This window comes from Mercurialis annua, linkage group LG5 (genome assembly GCF_937616625.2).
Source record: "Mercurialis annua linkage group LG5, ddMerAnnu1.2, whole genome shotgun sequence".
In the NCBI taxonomy this organism is placed as follows: domain Eukaryota; kingdom Viridiplantae; phylum Streptophyta; class Magnoliopsida; order Malpighiales; family Euphorbiaceae; genus Mercurialis; species Mercurialis annua.
In genome coordinates this window covers 4,990,054-5,009,008 of record NC_065574.1, presented here as the reverse complement: position 1 = coordinate 5,009,008, position 18,955 = coordinate 4,990,054, and the positions used below count along the sequence as shown (strand labels likewise).

Sequence of the window (18,955 nt, the reverse complement as noted above, 5' to 3'; positions counted from 1 at the left end):
TCGAGAACAATAATCAAATATTTTTATCGTTGCTGCATTTTATGAAGAGCAAATTATTATGAAACCCCTCACATTTGACATAATTAACACTTTAGTCCCTCTTGTTTGAAAACTAAATTATATGGCCCCTCATTTTTGCTTCCGTCAACATTTTAGTCCCTCCATCCATTTTTAGTGTTAGTCAATGAAGTCAAAAGACTTATGGGTAAATTAGTTATCAAAATTGAGGGACGAAATCGTTGACAAAAATAAAAGTGAGCGGTGAAATCGTTGAAAAGAACAAAAATGGGGGATCATATAGTTTCGTTAACTTCGTTGACTAACATTCAAAGTGGACAGAAGGACTAAATCGTTGCTAAAAATAAAAGTGAGGAGCTATATAGTTCATTTTTTAAATAAAAGGAACTAAACTGTGAATTATGTCAAATGTGAACGGTGTCATAGTAATTTGCTCTTTTATGAATTACATATACGCGAAAGGTTGTGAAACATTGTGCTTAATTACATTCACCATGATTATGAGCATAAGATTAGTAAAATATAAACTCACCTAAAATAGCCCCTCTTTTTTTTTTATCTTATTGAATACAATTATAACATTTGAAGACTTGGCCTGATGGCCAAGGCCTTCTATATGCATGAGGTCGGGGGTCGAACTCCTAATTTTTCTCGGACCGTAGTTTGTCTGGTTTAAATTCAAAAAATGTATACTAACTTCCGCTAACCCATGTTAACAACTAATTTAAAATAGGTCTATCTCTGATAAAAAAAATACAATTATAAGTGGCATAAATATAGCAACAAAGTAATCAAATGAAACTTATAAATCACACACCAATGAACTGTAGCTCAAATGGTATAAGCACTAGACATCAAACTGCGTTGTGGGTTCGATTCCTCCCACAAGTGCTTTTCCCTCCCCAATTATCAAAAAAAAAAACTTATAAATCACACGACATTCAGATTAATCAAATCACATCCTCAAAATAAGAGTATATGTGAATTTTCATAGCAATGAGATACTGAAATGAGCTATTATTCACAAATTATCATTGTTTGATCTTTAAAAAAAGATTATAATTTTTATATAAATATTTAAAAAATGTAGTGATTATAGAAATGTTAGGATGACATTTGGTCATTTATTCTTATACTAATTTTTGATTCTCTAAAAATTTAATTTACACTCAATTGTTATAATTTAATAGCTCCCTCGGCGGCTAAACAACTTTTTTTAATAGAGACTGTTTTTGCAACAATTATTATTTAATTTTAAAATAACTCATTTGTGTGATTGAAAATTCATCATCCATGTTAATCAATGAAGTTTTTAAGAAAATAAGAGTATTTATTAAGGTTAGTTATATATATAATCACCACCTTTACACTAAATTATAATTCTATCACAATTTTTAAAATCTGTCAATTTCATTTATCTTATTACAAAGGACGAGAAACAGTCTGTGGGCGGCCAGCAAGAGAAAAACAAAACAACTACCTTCAACATTAGCCAAATTAAAGTCTTCTACTTGGAGAAGAAACTTCCTTTTTCTCTTATTTTAATCTTATTTTGTCTCTTTCTTTTAAAAATGTACTAAATTACAGTAACAGACAGATATTTAAGGTGTGGGAAAAAAAAAAGATATTTAAGGTAAAAAAAAGAAACTTCTAATTTAATTTATTTTTCCCTGTCCGACACCTGTAATTTTCCTATATATTTTCACATGTAAAAGGATGCGGAGATTCGTCATTGGCAGAGCTTAAAACTTCCTCAACCGTCCATTTTTACACCCATCTCCATATCAATTATCGAATATCATATTCAGACCTTTGATTTTGTTCTTCTTCTTCTTCAATTCAACTATGGCTCCTCTTTCTCTTGATACTATCAATCCAAAGGTGTGTAATTCCGAACTATAATGGCCAGCAGTTCAGTCCCGACCACTCCATTTATTGAAAAGGGTGTAGCCCGAGTTTGATGTCCGAGACTTAGACCATTGGACCAATCCCCGTGCGGTTTCTTTCTATAGATTGCCACTTAGAAATACCCAATGCACCTTTAGAAATTTATAGAATTTGGTGGTTATTCTGTAGTGTTGTGAATGATCAAGTTGGTTTCTTGAATGTTTTGCAGTTTTTTCCTCTTCTTATTTGTTATTAACTGCTGTGTTTTTTTATGTCTAGGTTCTGGAATGTGAATATGCGGTTCGTGGTGAGATTGTCTCCATTGCACAGGTAATTCATATGTCTGACTGTGTTGTTTTGTATTAGATCAGTGGCTTTGAACTTCAATCTTGTCTGAAGTTTTCTTTTATTTTTGATCTTCTTGTGGTTTTGTATTAAATTTGTATTATAATTGAGTTTGATCAGGGATTTTTTTATGTTGTTGTACAGAGGTTACAAGAAGAAATAAAGGCTAAACCTGGTTCTCATCCATTTGATGAGGTATGTTAATTTATTCTTCAATGCAAGTTTTTGCAGTTTTAGTAAAAATCATCGATGTTTTTCAGTTTAATTATTTAAGATCCTTCTCAGCAACTAGATGTAAAATGAAGTTCCAGTAATTTTAATCTGCAACTTTGTTTATTTGCTAGTTTCCTTTTATTAAAGTTTGATTGAAATCTAATCATGGTGTTTTTTAAAAAGTGCAAAATTATATAACAAATACTTCGATTTTAAACTCTTTTTTTTCGATCATCTTAAAACAGATTCTTTACTGCAATATTGGAAATCCTCAGTCTCTTGGTCAGAAGCCAATAACATTTTTCCGAGAGGTTAGTTTGCTACAGATTCTTTCTGTAAGGTACTCTCCGTTTATATTACAGGAACATTCTGTCTAATGATCTTTTTTCCTCCATAGGTTCTTGCATTATGTGACCATCCTGCTATTTTGGACAAAAGTGAAACACAGGGTCTATTCAGGTACTCTAGTTTGATGAATTTGGTCGGTAAAATTCTCTGTTGGATTAACTTTACTGCAAATTAAGCAGACAACATATTTTGCCTCTTCTATATTTGTCAGCAAATGTTACCAATAAGTGTAAATTGAGACTTAAATTCATTGAAGAATGTTTGCAATTTCTTTCAAAATACATGAATATTAGCAATTTTCACCACTCTAATTGAGCTGGTGAAAATACACTAGCTCTTACGTGCATCATTTACGTTGACTTCTTTTGCTAACTTTTCTATTTGCTGCAGTGCCGATGCTATTGAGCGGGCACGGAAGATTCTTAATCAAATTCCTGGAAGAGCAACTGGTGCTTACAGTCATAGTCAGGTGATAATTACAGCATCAACCTATGCAGTCTCTGAAAATTTTCATTAAATTGTAATAGTCGCTGAAAATGATTCAATTTTCTTCCTGCACCAGGGTATCAAGGGATTACGTGATACAATAGCTGCTGGAATTGAAGCTCGTGATGGTTTTCCAGCTGATCCAAATGATATTTTTTTGACTGATGGCGCAAGTCCAGCAGTAAGATTCAATCAAATACTTATCATCTGAAACTTTAATTACTTAAAATTTCATGCACACGATTTCTATAAATATATGATTATGTGTAAATGCGCCTGAAAACAGATATACATAAATAAAGAATATACAAGCTGATTACTTATGTCTGTCACCAGGTTCATATGATGATGCAATTACTGATTAGATCAGAAAAGGATGGAATTCTTTGTCCCATTCCTCAGTACCCCTTGTACTCTGCATCAATTGCTCTCCATGGTGGCACTCTGGTATGTCAAAATATTTTACACACAAAATTAACTCAAAGCCTAGCTATCCCATGTTGATTGTTAACTGTTTGATTACTTCAAGTGTTATAGTAGCACGAGTCACCATTGACTTGATCCAAGTGTGATATCAAAATTGTGTGAATACCTTTCAAATGATTTTTTGGACGCTGAGGTTTGAAGTAGAGCTCTATGGCTTCCGCAGGTTCCTTACTATCTTGACGAAGCAACTGGGTGGGGACTGGAAGTCTCTGAGCTTAAGAAGCAAGTAGAGGATGCGAAGTCCAAAGGTATCACTGTCAGGGCATTAGTTGTGATCAATCCAGGCAACCCAACTGGACAGGTAACAAGTAATTTGCTTTTATATTGTTATGATGGGGTTAGTCGTCAAATATTTCTTACATAATTTTTGTCGTCAGGTTCTTGCCGAGGACAACCAGCAAACAATAGTAGAGTTTTGCAAGCAAGAAGGTCTTGTTCTTCTGGCAGATGAGGTAAATGTGAACTGTCAGTCAGAATGAAACTTATTGCCTCTTACCACTATGAATCTGGCTTGACATATGATAATATGTGAATGCGATACAGGTTTATCAAGAAAACGTATATGTACCAGAGAAGCAGTTTCACTCATTTAAGAAGGTATCTCGGTCCATGGGGTATGGTGAAGAGGATATATCTTTAGTATCCTTCCAGTCTGTCTCTAAAGGTAATACGGATTATGATGATAAGACATTGTATGCAATTTTCCAAATTTTAGGATAAGGGCTATATGTGTACATTATCTTACAGATATCTATGTTTATATTTTCAGGGTACTATGGAGAATGTGGAAAGAGAGGGGGTTATATGGAGGTCACTGGGTTTTCTCCTGAAATAAGGGAGCAAATATATAAAATGGCATCTGTAAATCTTTGTTCCAACATTTCTGGTCAAATTCTCGCCAGTCTTGTCATGAGTCCACCCAAGGTTATCTTCGTTCTATTTAAAGAGCATATGTAAAACAAAGGTCCAGCCCTCGACTAATGTTCAACGTGTTTGATATATGTATGCAGGTTGGAGATGAATCCTATGAATCATATTCTGCAGAGAAAAATGGAATTCTGTCATCCCTTGCCAGACGTGCAAAGGTCAGTTCAATGTGATCACTTCTTTACGGATTAGAGGTAGCAAATATACATAATTCAATGAGAGAATTATTGTGACTATTGAAATACACAATTCAATTGAGATATTCTGAAGCGTGAGTGTGCAGAATAACATTTCAGAATTGTACAGTTACCGAAAATGAGTTTTATTCTTTGTTGAATCTTTATTTATTAATGGCAGACATTGGAAGATGGATTGAACAATTTGGAGGGGGTGACATGTAACAAGGCAGAGGGAGCAATGTATCTGTTCCCTCGCATCCGTCTGCCTGAAAAGGCAATTAAAGCTGCAGAAGCTGCAAAGAAAGCCCCTGACGCATTCTATTGTCAGCGTCTTCTCAATGCAACCGGAGTTGTCGTCGTTCCTGGTTCTGGCTTTCGACAGGTGAGTGTTAATTTTTCTTTTGTTACATTGGAATGAGTTTTGCTTTCTGGTTCCATTGTGCTTCAATGTATATATACTACGAGGTTAAGGAAATATCAAACACTACCTGCCACATTCTTTCAGCTTATAGGTTTTTGTGTTTGTGATGTGTTTGTGAAGGTTCCGGGCACATGGCATTTTCGGTGCACCATACTGCCTCAAGAGGATAAGATTCCGGCAATTGTATCCCGCCTGTCCGAGTTCCACAAAAGTTTCATGGATGAGTTTCGTGACTGAGGGAATTTCACCTTCTTAATAATTAAGAGAGTTGCATAATATGATGTATTTGAACATGTTAAAAACACTGATGGACAGTGCTTTCGTTCATTTTGTTCCTTTTGCTCAAGAAATAGACATTTTGTTTTCCATTTTATGTAGTCAGACTCATAAGAATGTTAAGAGGTGTAATCTTATAATGAGAGATCTAGAGAGAGTTTGTGTTGCAGAACCCGATTAAAATATATTTTATCTAATTTTTATTATTTTAAATAAAAAAATTGACTTGTTTAAAACATATTTTTAAAGAACTATATAAATAATGATAAATTTGTTAAAATTTATTAATTAAATATAAATTTTTTTACGATTTTATTTGAAGGAAAAGTAAGTTTAGGAGCCAAATTGTTTTGACCTTTTTAAAGTTATATGAAGATTAAAAATTATGACATAATATCATGGAATAAATAGTAATTATTCATAAATTTATTGTGCAAGGTTAATTTGGTTACTTTTATTTTCTTTGTGAATCTATATTTTCTTTAGGGTTTTTTTTTTAAAAAAAGAAAAAATTACAATTACAATTCAGTTTAATTTTTTTTTCTTTAAATTCCACTTTTGTAAAATTGTTTACAAAAATATATTTTTTACTATCATATGATTTTGATAAATTTTTCATAGATTTTTAAAAATGCAAATTTTTGTAGTTTTTTTAATCATTCTCACACAACCAATCCCGGACAAATATAATTGTTGTTAAAATTAATAACTATAAATTATATTATTCATAGTTTATTTTGTCTAATAAGGCAGGAAAATATTCCAACTAATAATAATGTATGAGATTATTTAAAAGCTATCCTAATTTTAAAAAGTAATTACACATTTTTTTATGATTTTCTAATTCACTCGGGATCCACTTTTAATTAATGTCTTGATAAACTACTAAAAAAACACCATTAAAACAAGAGAATATCACAAAAATACCACAAAAATGGCTCAACATTTCATACATTGTCACCTAACTCCATTATTTATCATTCCTACCACAAAAGCACAAAAGTTTACAACAAACACCATTCCATTAAAAAGATGACACATGGCAAACATGACATTATCTTAATAAAAAGGAATAAAAACAGCTAGCACATGTGATTGGCGTGTCAGAGCGCGTCAGCGCGCGTCATAGCGCGTCAGCGCGTCAGAGCGTCAGCCAATAGCACGCAAGCATCAACAAATTATAGACACAGTTTTGTAATATCATCCGATACATCTCCGATACATCTCCGATACATCTCCGATACATCTCCGAGATATCATTGATACATTCTCCAAAAAAATAAAATTGATAGTTTTTTATTTATCTTTTAAAAATATATTTTGATTATATATCGTATTTTATTATTCTTGTATATTTATAAATATAAAAAAATCCACAAAATTATTCAAAGTAATATTTACAAAAATTAGAAAGTTAGTTTAATTAACTACAATAAATAATTATGTATCAATGATGTATCAAACAAATATATGTAAAAAATATATAGTGTGTAAATTTAATAAAAATGTATAAATTTAGAAAATATATATATATCATGTATCTATTTAAATACATTTAAAAATATATCTATCGTGTATAAATTACGTATCAGCGATGTATCTATTAAATACATTTAAAAAAATGTGTCTATCATGTTTATATATATATCTTTTATAGAATTTGACGATGATTTATTTGAATATATCAGATATGTATCCACGCTATAAATAATACTCCAACGATGACAGTCCTTGAAACTATAGAACTTGACAAATCAGAAATGTATCAGCGATGTATTAAATATGTATCATATATGTGTCGGCGATATATTAAATTATATGTTTGATAATTTTTCAATTTTCAACGTAATTTGACAATAGTCTTTTTAAATATGTATACATTATGTATCACATATGTATCTGATATGTACCAAATATTTATCGAATATTTTGTATTTCTACTCATTTTTTCCTTTCTTCCACCTTAGGCTTCCGGTCAAACCATGAAATCAAACCGATCGAATATAAACAAAACAATAAATATAATAATACTAATTAAAATGAAATAATTATTTCATTTTAATTAGTATTATTACATAATGTTTATAAGCTTTTTAAAATATAAAAACGAACCAATCGAATTATGTATCATGTTTAATATGTTTTTTTTATAAATATCACGTATTATTATGTATCGAAAATGTATCACGTATGTATCCGAGATGCATTAAATATATATCGGATATGTATCAAATATTTATCGAATATTTTGCACTTATACTATTTTTTTCCTTTCTTCCACCTTGAGCTTCCAGTCAAATCATGAAAACAAACCGATCAAATATATATAAAAAAGCTTTTTTATATATAAAAACGAATCAATCGAATTAGTCAGTTAATTCAATTAATGTATTAAATATGTATCTATCATGTATAAATTGTGTATTAGAGATGTATTAAAAATATATTCAAATTGCAATTAAATATAGTCGATTAGAAATCAATAAGCACTAGAAAAATTCATTTTAATTAGTATTATTACATATATGTTTATAAGTTTTTCTCAATATAAAAACGAACCAATCGAATTAGTCAGTTAATTCAATTAATGAATCAAATATGTATCTATTATGTATAAATTGTGTATAAAATGTGTATCAAAAATATATTCAAATTACAATTAAATGTGATCGATTAGAATTCAATAAACACTAGAAAATAACCTCAGCATCAATAACATATCCAAAAATGCACTATCTAACATTCAAAGATTAAATATTTATACTCAATTCATTAAAAATAAAATTAGAGATGTATCGAAAATGTACCGCAAATGTATCACAAATGTATCAGAGATGTATCCACTCTATTAACAATTTTCTAACGCCGGTCTTGATTTATAAGATTTTGAAAATAAAATAAAATTGATTCATCTTGCAGAACTATAACAATAGAGGTATTATACTCATTTAACCGAATAAAAATTACAAATAAAAGTAAAATGAATTTAAAAAATAAATTTAATTTTATAACCAATCTAAAGTGAAGAGTAAGTAAAACAAGTAGGGAGCTTCACTGTGACCTTTTTTTCTTGTAAAGTGTCATTTCTTCTATCTTCCGGTATCATTTGAAAAAAAAAAAACAAGTAGCAACAAAATTAGGCCATTGAAATTCATAGGTACACCTACCGAGTTCAAAGTCTAATAGCAAAAGTGCTCTATAATGTTTCAGTAATTTTCACAAACAGGTATTCATTCATCCATACATACCACTAAAGACATTCATTATCCATATATAAAAGACATTGAGTAACCCATCAATTTACTATTAAAAAATGAAAGAGTATTAAAAAAATTCAGATGAATATATAAACATATAAGTGTATAACTTATATTAAAAAAATGAAAGAGTCTCAGGTGCACCTTTTGGTGCAAATTTCATTTGTTCAGAATGACCCGCGCATATTAGAGTAGAAATTTGCTAAAAATAGCATGTGCAGGTGCTAACATAGTGGGGACCTTTTTGGTCTTTTGTTATAATTGTTTTTATTGTAGAGGACACATGCAGTGGACACATGTTGGTTTAAGAGAAAGGTGGTGCTAGTTGAAAACTAATAATGAGAGGTGGTATTTTATGAAATGAAAATTGTAACAAAGTAAATAAATCAATTAATATTGTATTATGTGAAATAGTGAGTCATTATTGTGGTTTTTTTGTTATTTTCTCTTAAAACAAGGCTTAATACATTTGTGTGTCCCTGCACTTTTCTCTTTTTGCACATAAGGTCACTGCACTAAAATATCCCATCATTAAATCCCTGCACTTTAACTTCCATTATCCCAAACTCCCTTTGTTAAGGCGAGTGTTGACGGCGCTAACGCACTTTCAATTTTTTTAACTTTAGATCACTGCACTTTTAATTTTTTAATGTTACGTCCCTGCACTTTTAAATGTAGAGATTGTGTATAAATATATACATTGATTTTTAGTTTAATAAAACTAAAATTAAGTATAAAATATTAAAACTCATATTTTTTTAATGGGTATGAATTTAACATATTTAAATAATAATAATGTCAAAATTTCTATCTTTTAACTATTATTTTATTGAATATTTAAATAATTCTTACTAAATGTTTAATTTATTATTATTCAACTATAAAAAAATATAATTTATTAACTTTTTTCATTATGTTGAAAAATAAAAGTGAATTTAATTTTTATTTTAAAAAGTAAACATTTACTTAGAGAAATAAAACTAATTTTAATATTTATTATTAAATAATTAAAATAATATTTCATCCAGATAAATTTTTATTTTTTTAAATAATACAACAACATTGCACTTAGAGGTGTAAACGGAGTTTTTCTTGTTATATGTCAACTTCGAAGTTGAGTATGTTATATAAGTTTACAAGTTCGAGCTGTCTACTTCCATTTATAGAGGAGACATATCAAGCGGAAGTCTGAATGAATTTCTAATTTCTTAATAATTTTTTATGTCACCTTTAATTTTTTTAAACTAATTTTGAATATTTCTTGAGTAAGGACCTCATCCACAAAACGTACTCTAATATTTAAATCATATTTATTTTGATAAAATGATCGTTAATATAATTTTATTTTTTAATTATTATTATTTAGCTTTAAATAAAAAATAAAATTAATTAATTTTTTATCATGTTAAAAAATAAAAGTGAACTAGATTTTAAAATTTTTTATGTCACCTTTAATTATTCTAATTTTTTATTAATTTTATCTAAGTTGCCTTCAAAGAAATTTAAAATTAATTTTGAAATATTTCGAGTAAGGATCTCATTTACGATATATACTATAATATCTAAATCATATTTTATTTTTATAAAGTGATCGCTAATATAATCTAATAAAAAAATAAAAAAAATATAACATTTTTATTAATTTAATTTATATTCTTATTGTTAATTTAAACATGTTAATTAAATTGCATCAATATCTTATATTATTAATTAAATAAATTATATAATTTTTAAAATTAAGTATTAAAATAGATTTTTATTTTTTATTTTATGAAAACAATTATAGGGACTTCGTTTCTATTAAATCGAAGTACAGGGACCTTATTTGTAGAAATTAAAAATACAGGGACCTAAAATTAAAAGTGCAGGGACCTTATTGTATATATCAAACTACAAAGATGAATTCTAGTCTCATTAACGGCGCGTGTGCTACAAGCGCTAACAGAAGGTTAACAGAGGGACCTCAGGATGAGGAAAGTTAAAGTGCGGGGATTTAATGATAGGTATTTTAGTGCAGGGACCTTATGTGCAAAAAGAGAAAAGTGCAGGGACACGCAGATGTATTAAACCTTAAAACAACATAAAAACATCATGAATTATATCATAAGTACACTACAAAAAATACAGTATAAAAATGTCATAAAATACACCATAAAACACTAAAAAACTCCATAAAAATAGAAAAAAATCAATAATGTCAAATATTCCTTTATTCTTCCTTTTTGACTCATGTTTCGATCGAGATATATCTGTCTTGATCGAAAAAATTAAAAATGTATTTTTAAAATTAAAAAAAGAAGGAAAAAGGGTCATATATATTATATACACCTAACGTTTGAGTTTAGGATTATCTATGCTAAAAGGTGCATATATGCCCTCACGTTTTTAAATGGGCTCATTTAGACCACTAATATTTTCCAAAGAAGGATCATATATGCCCCTCACATACATCAAATACCAAGGATATAGTCACCGACCAGAACGAAAGAGACACTTTCTGATATTCTGTATATCTGACAAGTACACTGACATTTTGCCGCTATAACTTGCCTAAGAATACGGATGAATCAATCTTTTCCCCTAATAACAACCAATAAGTTAAATACCTATAAATACCTACAACACATGTAAGTCAAAGGTTAATACTCTTTTTTCAATACTTAATTATCTCTTTCATTTCTTACTTCTTACTTTCACTAAAACTTACTTAATCGTCGAGAAGGTCTGTCAGAATATCATTTCGGCACCCCTCTAACAATTGTCTCCTTTTGCTTTCAGGTGAGCTACTAGGACTGACTCGTTTAAAGACCCGCCTAGTTTTCCACGAGTTATCAATACCCATTCGGGCTATACTGCCGTTTTGTTATCCTTCCCTAGAAAAAAAATATCCTCAAAAAAATTCTATTCTTTTATCATCATTGTTTTTTTATTCTTCTTGTCTTCTTCTTGTCATCTCTTTCCTTCTTCCTCTCAATTTTTCCCACCTTACTCTGTTTATCGTTCTCCTTTTATTCTCTAATCATGTCGGAAGGTCATGCTAAGGCTATCGCTGATCTCAAGAACTTTCTCTATACTCTTACTGTTGAGGATCTCATTACCATTCGCGAGTTTTATGACATTCTTGAAGATTACTCCATGAATTTTTCCGATGAAGGGGTTTATCCAAATGCTCATCTTCTTGCGAAGCGTTTTTTTTTCTTTCGAGGAGAAATTGTTGACGGGTCTCCGCTTCTTCTATTTATAGCGTCTCTGAAGAAAATTGTCAGATGTTATCCTCTCAAGTGCCCACGTTTTCCACTGTTATTAAACTGTTACTTTGATAAACTGTCAGTACGTGCTAATTTGGAGGTCCTGGACTTCTCGCAAATCGATATCTTGGTTAAATTTTAGATTCTGGGCTAAAATCTTATTGTTTATTTTGGCCCCTTGGGCTATTTTAATTTTGGTTTAAATAAATAGTAATAGATATCAATTCATAGTGGATTTTAAATAGGGATAATATGAAAATGCTAACTTTAAAAAATATTGTTTATTAGAGATAGACAAGAGTTTTGAGACAAAAATAATGAAAGTGGACAGTTCTATTGGGATGGATGGAGTACTTTTTTTAATTCTTGTGTTAAAATCAAATGCGACAAATATTATGGTCCGGAAGGAATATTTATTGATGGATTAATTTTTATAATATCTATGCATGGTTATTTTGTCATTTAGATGAATATTTAATGATTTATTAATATGTGTGTTTTAAATGGACAGTTAAAAGGGAATAGAGAAAATAATTGCTTAAATTCTTTGCTAAAGAAATTTTTAAATTTTAATTTAATAATAAAATGTCAATAACAACTCATAAATTGTTATTTTTACTTTTATACCCTTTATTAATATCATTGACTATTTTACTCTTATATATTTTTAAGATTTCAGTTGTCTGTTTTAATGACTATTTTATCCTTATAAATTTTAATATTTTTGCTTATATTTATTAATTTAGAAAAGGAAAAAAATTATGATTAATATTTATTAAAAAATGGAAGTTTTTTTTTTAAATACAACTTTAAAAATTATTTGCATTAATATGTTTGTTTATTTTAGCCGTTCTTGTTTTTTTTTTTTTGGCAAAAATATGGTTTTTTCATCATCTTTTTCAAAAATGCCCTTTCATTAGATTTTTGTGAACAAAATCTTTTATATTCTAATTTTATCAAGAAAATAAAAAAAACATATATTTGCAAAATTTATATGAAAAGAACATACAATGTAAATTTTTCAAAAAAAGTTTAAATTTTAAAAAATAATTTTATAAAGTAAAATGATTAAATCGTATGTATAGGAGTGGTGTGTAACAAATCAAACCGGTCAATCAATCAAATCGAATGAAACTTATTTTTTTTAAATAAAGAATGAAACATAATCTTTATATTTAAATAACAATAAAAAATAGAATCAAATAAGTCTATAAATAAAATAAGTAAATAAAAAAATAGTAAACTTTATGCACATTTTTTTTGATGTGGATAGTCTTTTGTTTATTAGTCTGTACTAAAGTAGCACTTCACAGGAGCAACACGCATATTTATCTGATTGATAAACTTGTGCCACAAGCTTTTTTTTGTTGGGCTTAACCCCTGAAAAAACCCCACCTTTCAATCCCCCTTCATTTGCACCCTCATCTTTTAAAATCTCCAATTTTATCCAAATTATCACCTTTTATTTTCAATTACACCTTAAAAGTATTAAATTGGGCTTTTGTTACTAAAAAAAAGTTGAAATCGATAATTTATAATTTAATTCATGTTCTAAATAGTCCTTAATGTTTAAATTTTAACAATAAAACCATATTTAATGATTTTTTAATTGATTTATATTTTATATAAAAAAATTAACTTTTAAAATTTTAGGAAATATAGTTTTATTGTTGAAATTTAAACATTGAGAACTATTTAGAATATGATTTAAAATATAAATTCTCGATTTGAACTTTTTTATAGTGAAAAAGAGCTAATTTAATATTTTAGGGTGCAATTAAAAATGAAAGGTCAAAATTTGGGTAAAATTGGAGATTTTGAAAGGTGAGGGTGCAAATGAAAGGGGGTTGAAAGGTGAGTTTTTTTTTTAGAGAATTAGCCTTTTTTGTTTGAATACCTTTATGGTTCTAGCTTTTTAGTGCAACTTCTATACTATATTAATATTACTAATAATATTTTACTTTTAATTATTTTATCAATGGCGGAATCGAGTCAAACCCAAATATTTCATTTTTATAATAAATTTGAATTTGAGCTCTAAAACAATAGAGTTCAATTTAATTTATAGCTGAGTTTTAAAATTTAAAATAGAATAGAATATTAGGAGAGTGCAAACCATTATTCAGTTGGTTTCGGAAGTAAAAATATTAAAATTAATTGTTATTTTTTACAATAAAAGTCGAGCCAAATTTTAGAGATCAAATTAGGTTTACTCGGGTTCTCATCTTTGCTGAAATAGAAGAATGATTGATATTTTAAAAAAATCAAAGGTAAAAAGTAAAAAAAGTGAAAGATATTAATTAAATTTAAAAATCAAATTAAGGTCAAATTGTAATGTATATACACATTTAAACATATAATACAATAGTATTTTGAAAACAATGTTTTTTTAATTGATGATATATCTATATAGTTTGGTATTTTAAAATTAAAAACCGAACGACAATATCAAAAAGCACAGTTAATAAATTAGAGAAGAAAAAAAAGTAAGTTTTCTTAATAAATCCAATCAAGCAAGGGAATTATTGCAGATAACAAAGGGAAATTTAAGTATTTACCTAAAAAATAAAAATATTTGCACTTTTTACCTCAACAAAAAAAAGTTACAAAAAATACTTCACCTTTTTTCCATATTTATGTTTTTACTCTCGAAATTAAAATAATTATAATTTTACTCCATTATCATAAAAGCAGCAGTTATATTATCATCTCGTTATCGTAAAAATTATTTTTCGTACGTTATCATACTATTATCATTAACTCTGTCATACTATTATCGTAACTTATTCTTATAAAAGATACAGTTACATTATCATATCGTTATCACTGCAGTGTTATGATAACGACATGATAATATAGTGATACTGATACGATAACCACACATTGTTTTATCATAATAGTATCATAAATATTATCATAGCATTATCATATAGGTACCATAAATATTATCATTCCAGTATCATATGATAATGTTATGATAACAACATGATAATGTTATGATAGCAATATGATAATCAAACATTATTTTCTGTAAACAATCTTTTTTTTCTGCAATACTATGATAACTACATGATAATACAGTGATACTCATATGATAATCAGAAACTGTTTTTTTATAGAAAAGCATTTTTCTCTGCAAATGTTATGATAATGCAGTGATACTCTTATGATAATCAGATGCTGTTTTTTTCATCATAAAATCGTTTTTATGCAGATTTTAGATCTAAAGTTGAAAAAATTCAAGAGAAATTTATTTAGATCTGAAATTAAAATAAATCGTATTTATTACCACAAATTAAAAAAAATCGTTTAAATTAGATATAAAAAAGCGCGAAACGACGGAGGAACAATGGCGGAGAGCTGACGGAGCGATGACGGAGCAATGGCAGAGAGGCGACAGAGAAGAAGGAAGAAGAAGAAGAAAAAAAAATCAAAAATGGAAGAAAAAAATATCCAGGTCAAAAAAATGGAGAAGAAAAGAGAGAGAGAGAGAGAGAGAGAGAGAGAGAGAGAGAGAGAGAGAGCATGTGAAAGTGACAAGTAGTGGTTGAGAGTAAAAAAAAGACGTTTGGAGTAAAAAATAATAAAAAGTAGGTATTATAATAAATAAAGATATGTCTTGAATTACAAAATAAATGGGTGATGTATTTTCTCTAATATTTCCTTGTTGAGGTAAAATTTATAATTATTTTACAAATTGGGGTATTTTCTCTAATTTTCTCGATAACAAAACAGTTCAGAGATAATCACGAGTCAGAAGTAGAAAATAATTTTAAAATACAATATTTGTAATATGAAAATGGAGGCAAGAAATTGGATGGAGATTTTTTTTTTCAAAAGTAAACTTAATACACTTTTAAAAAAATAATTGAGAATTTGCAACAAAAAAAAGTTATTCCCTAGTCCCGTTTAAAAAGTGATGAATTTATTGCATAAAGATCAATAAAATAAGACAATATTTTATTTTATCATGTCTTCCCCTATTAGTTAGTATAGTTTCGCCTGATAATAAAATAAACGTATTATAAATTGAATTGCATTTAATGTATATTAAAATAATTAAAGGAAAAGAAAATACAATATGATCTTTTTAGATGGAACAAATAAAAATAGAATATGTCCCTTCTTAAACGGGACGGAAGGAGTATAATTTTACGCGCTAAACATCTCCATATATGGCGCCTTTTGTTGTATTAATTTGACAGGAGGGGCATGATTATTGATATTGAATACATTAAGGTCATTTTTGGCCTTGAAAATCCATTTACAAAAAAAAAAAAATTGAAGACACTTTTAGTGTAACTTTTCCCTTATCTCAATTTGCAGTGTCCATTTACATAGCCTTCCCCTTTGTGCCATTTTATTTCGGTTGACTCCGTCTAGTCCGACAACAATTCAGATGACCGTTTTAGGTGATAATTATTAGTTTTGGTCTAATTTTTTATATTTTGTAATTACCATATTTAATTAAACTTTATAGTTGATCCGATAAAAAATTATATTTTATAGTATTGAAATGGTTTAAATTAATCAACCATTCGTCGGTAAATTTATCGACAAATTGACAACGTCTTTGCCGTTAGTAAACAAATTGAAAACGCCTTTTTGTTCGAGGATTTGCCTGACGGTTCTGTCGATAATCCGCCAATAATTGTAAATAAAACTAAGTATATATTATGACAGTTATAAGAGGTTGATATGAATTTACTTTTAATATATTTTTTAGAATTTTATTTACAATTTTCAAGCGATCACCGACGACTCCTCAAACGAAAATGCTTCGGAAACCCGTTGATACAGTTATTGACATCAAAGACGTCAAAAATTGGTCGGTAAATTAGCGACTAATTGACAACGAATAAAACTGCCGGTAATTGGCGAAGGCCATTGAGGAAATGAATTGTCGTATCTAACGATGGATTACCAACGAAAGCCGTTTGTCTAATTTTCTGTCAAAAATCTGTTGGTAAAGATTACCGATGATACTGACAGAAAAATTTCGCCAATAAATAGTTTTTTCTCGTAGTGTAATAATAATATATGAAAAATTCTAAAATTGATATAAAAAAAATGAACTACTATTTCTTTTAATTTGGCAACATCGGACAATATTTTAATAAAAATACCGATGTAAACATATATTACCACCATCCATGCCAAATCTTTTTATCAAAATTTTAGTGTTTTAAAAAAATAATTATTTGTTATATACTGAAATTCTTAGGATGAAATTTTAGTATTTTAGTACAATAGTTGATATTTTTTTTAAGAAAAAAGTAAAGAAAACGAAAGATTGAGGGTCTTTTTAAACCTTTTGGCCAGCACCCTGAGTATAGAAAAAAATGTTCGTACAGGTAGGCGCGCAGTGCAGGAAAGAAATAGAAAACCCAGCAGGTCTTTCCCTACTTTGAATTTTCTTTCATCTTCTTCATTTTCATTCTCTCTGGTGAGTTTTTGTTCTCTATTCTTTCCGAGTTTTAAAATTATTTTCATTCACTGTGATTAATTTATCTAAGCTTCTTATTGCAGGTCCGAGCTTCCTATTCCGTTTCAGATTTCTCATATTAACTCTTTCATTATTTAAGCTTTATAGTATTACATTTTCATTAGTTTTTTTTTGAAAAAGTAATACTTTTCCATTATGATGAGTTTTTTTGTAAAGTTGTATCCTTTTTTCCATGGAGTTTTCCTTCCACTTTGCTTAAAATGGTATGTATGTAGTGTCTAGGGATTAACACTTTCTTAGTGGGAGTTGTTTGCTTTTGTGTGATTAACAAATAATACGATTGGTAAACAGGGACGGACCTAGGAAGAGCGTATGGTGGGCAGTCGCCTACTTTATAATTTTTAATCTCTTAAAAAATATAAATATGTAATTAAAAGTATAGTTTTTACACCTGAAAATTTATTATTTGCCCACCTTATTTTTTTTATTATACCAATCTTTTTTACCTTATAAATTTTTAGTATATTTTACCCCTTTTTCGTTCATCAATCTATGAGATTTAAACGATAGTTTACCTTTTGCTTATTGGATCCTATTGTACAAAAAATAAAATTAAAACCTCACTTTCATGAGATCTAAACGATAGTTTACCATTTATTTTTAAGATATGAAGTGGATTTTCATATAAAAAATAGAAAATGAAAACCTTTTATTAATTAGATCTTGTAAAGAACATAAATTGCAAAACCTTTCGTTCATGGGATCCGAATGATAGTTTATTTACATAAATTGACAATCCTCTATTTATGAGATCTGAATGATGATTTATCTACATAAATTGACAATTTTCCGTTCATGAGATCCTAACGATGATTTATCTACATAAATTAACAATCTTCCTATCATGAGATCCAGATGAAAGTTTATCTTTTGTATAAATTCTGTATGATTTCAATAGTGCCCCTAACATTTCTCTCAAATCTATATAAGCACAAACAATTAACTTCATCAAAATTTAATTGTTTATTGTAAGTGATTTGTCAATTCGTATTTGATGTATATTAAATTTAATAGATAGAAAACTTCTACAAAATTTTATTGTTTAATGTAGTGATTTGTCAATTCGTAACTGATTGATTTTAAATTCAACAAATAAAAAACTTCTGCAATTTTTTTTCTATGGTTTAGGCTTGACTCTTCTCTCTTTAGAAGAAAAAAGAAGACATAAGACGAAAAGTGAGAAAAAAAAATTTAATTTTAAGCTGATATAATTACATTTTAATTTTCACACCACTCTAAAACATAGTTTGCGTGTAGTAAGTACTAGCATATCTTACTCTAGTTGCTTAAGTGAGTAGGGGCAGATTTAGAAAGAGTGTATGGTGGGCAGTCGCCTATCTTATAATTTTAAATCTCTT

At 28.4% G+C, this 18,955-nt stretch overlaps 1 protein-coding gene across 1 annotated transcript; it reads left to right on the top strand.

The window, feature by feature from the left end:
- Window positions 1–1,737: 1,737 nt before the first annotated feature.
- LOC126680882 (alanine aminotransferase 2, mitochondrial) lies at window positions 1,738–5,758 on the top strand. Its single transcript, XM_050376141.2, has 15 exons — window positions 1,738–1,899; window positions 2,185–2,235; window positions 2,395–2,445; window positions 2,709–2,774; window positions 2,861–2,922; window positions 3,202–3,280; window positions 3,374–3,478; window positions 3,634–3,744; window positions 3,947–4,084; window positions 4,161–4,235; window positions 4,327–4,447; window positions 4,553–4,707; window positions 4,794–4,868; window positions 5,068–5,271; window positions 5,431–5,758. The coding sequence occupies exons 1-15, from the start codon at window positions 1,864–1,866 to the stop codon at window positions 5,545–5,547; spliced, it is 1,446 nt and encodes a 481-aa protein (XP_050232098.1). The 5' UTR covers window positions 1,738–1,863; the 3' UTR covers window positions 5,548–5,758.
- Window positions 5,759–18,955: the final 13,197 nt, after the last annotated feature.

Coding starts and splice junctions, on each gene's coding strand:
- LOC126680882 (XM_050376141.2), top strand. CDS start 1,864: ATGGCTCCTCTTTCTCTTGATACTATCAATCCAAAG. Junction 4,448..4,552: donor CTTCCAGTCTGTCTCTAAAG/GTAATACGGATT, acceptor TTATATTTTCAG/GGTACTATGGAGAATGTGGA. Junction 4,708..4,793: donor TTGTCATGAGTCCACCCAAG/GTTATCTTCGTT, acceptor ATATGTATGCAG/GTTGGAGATGAATCCTATGA.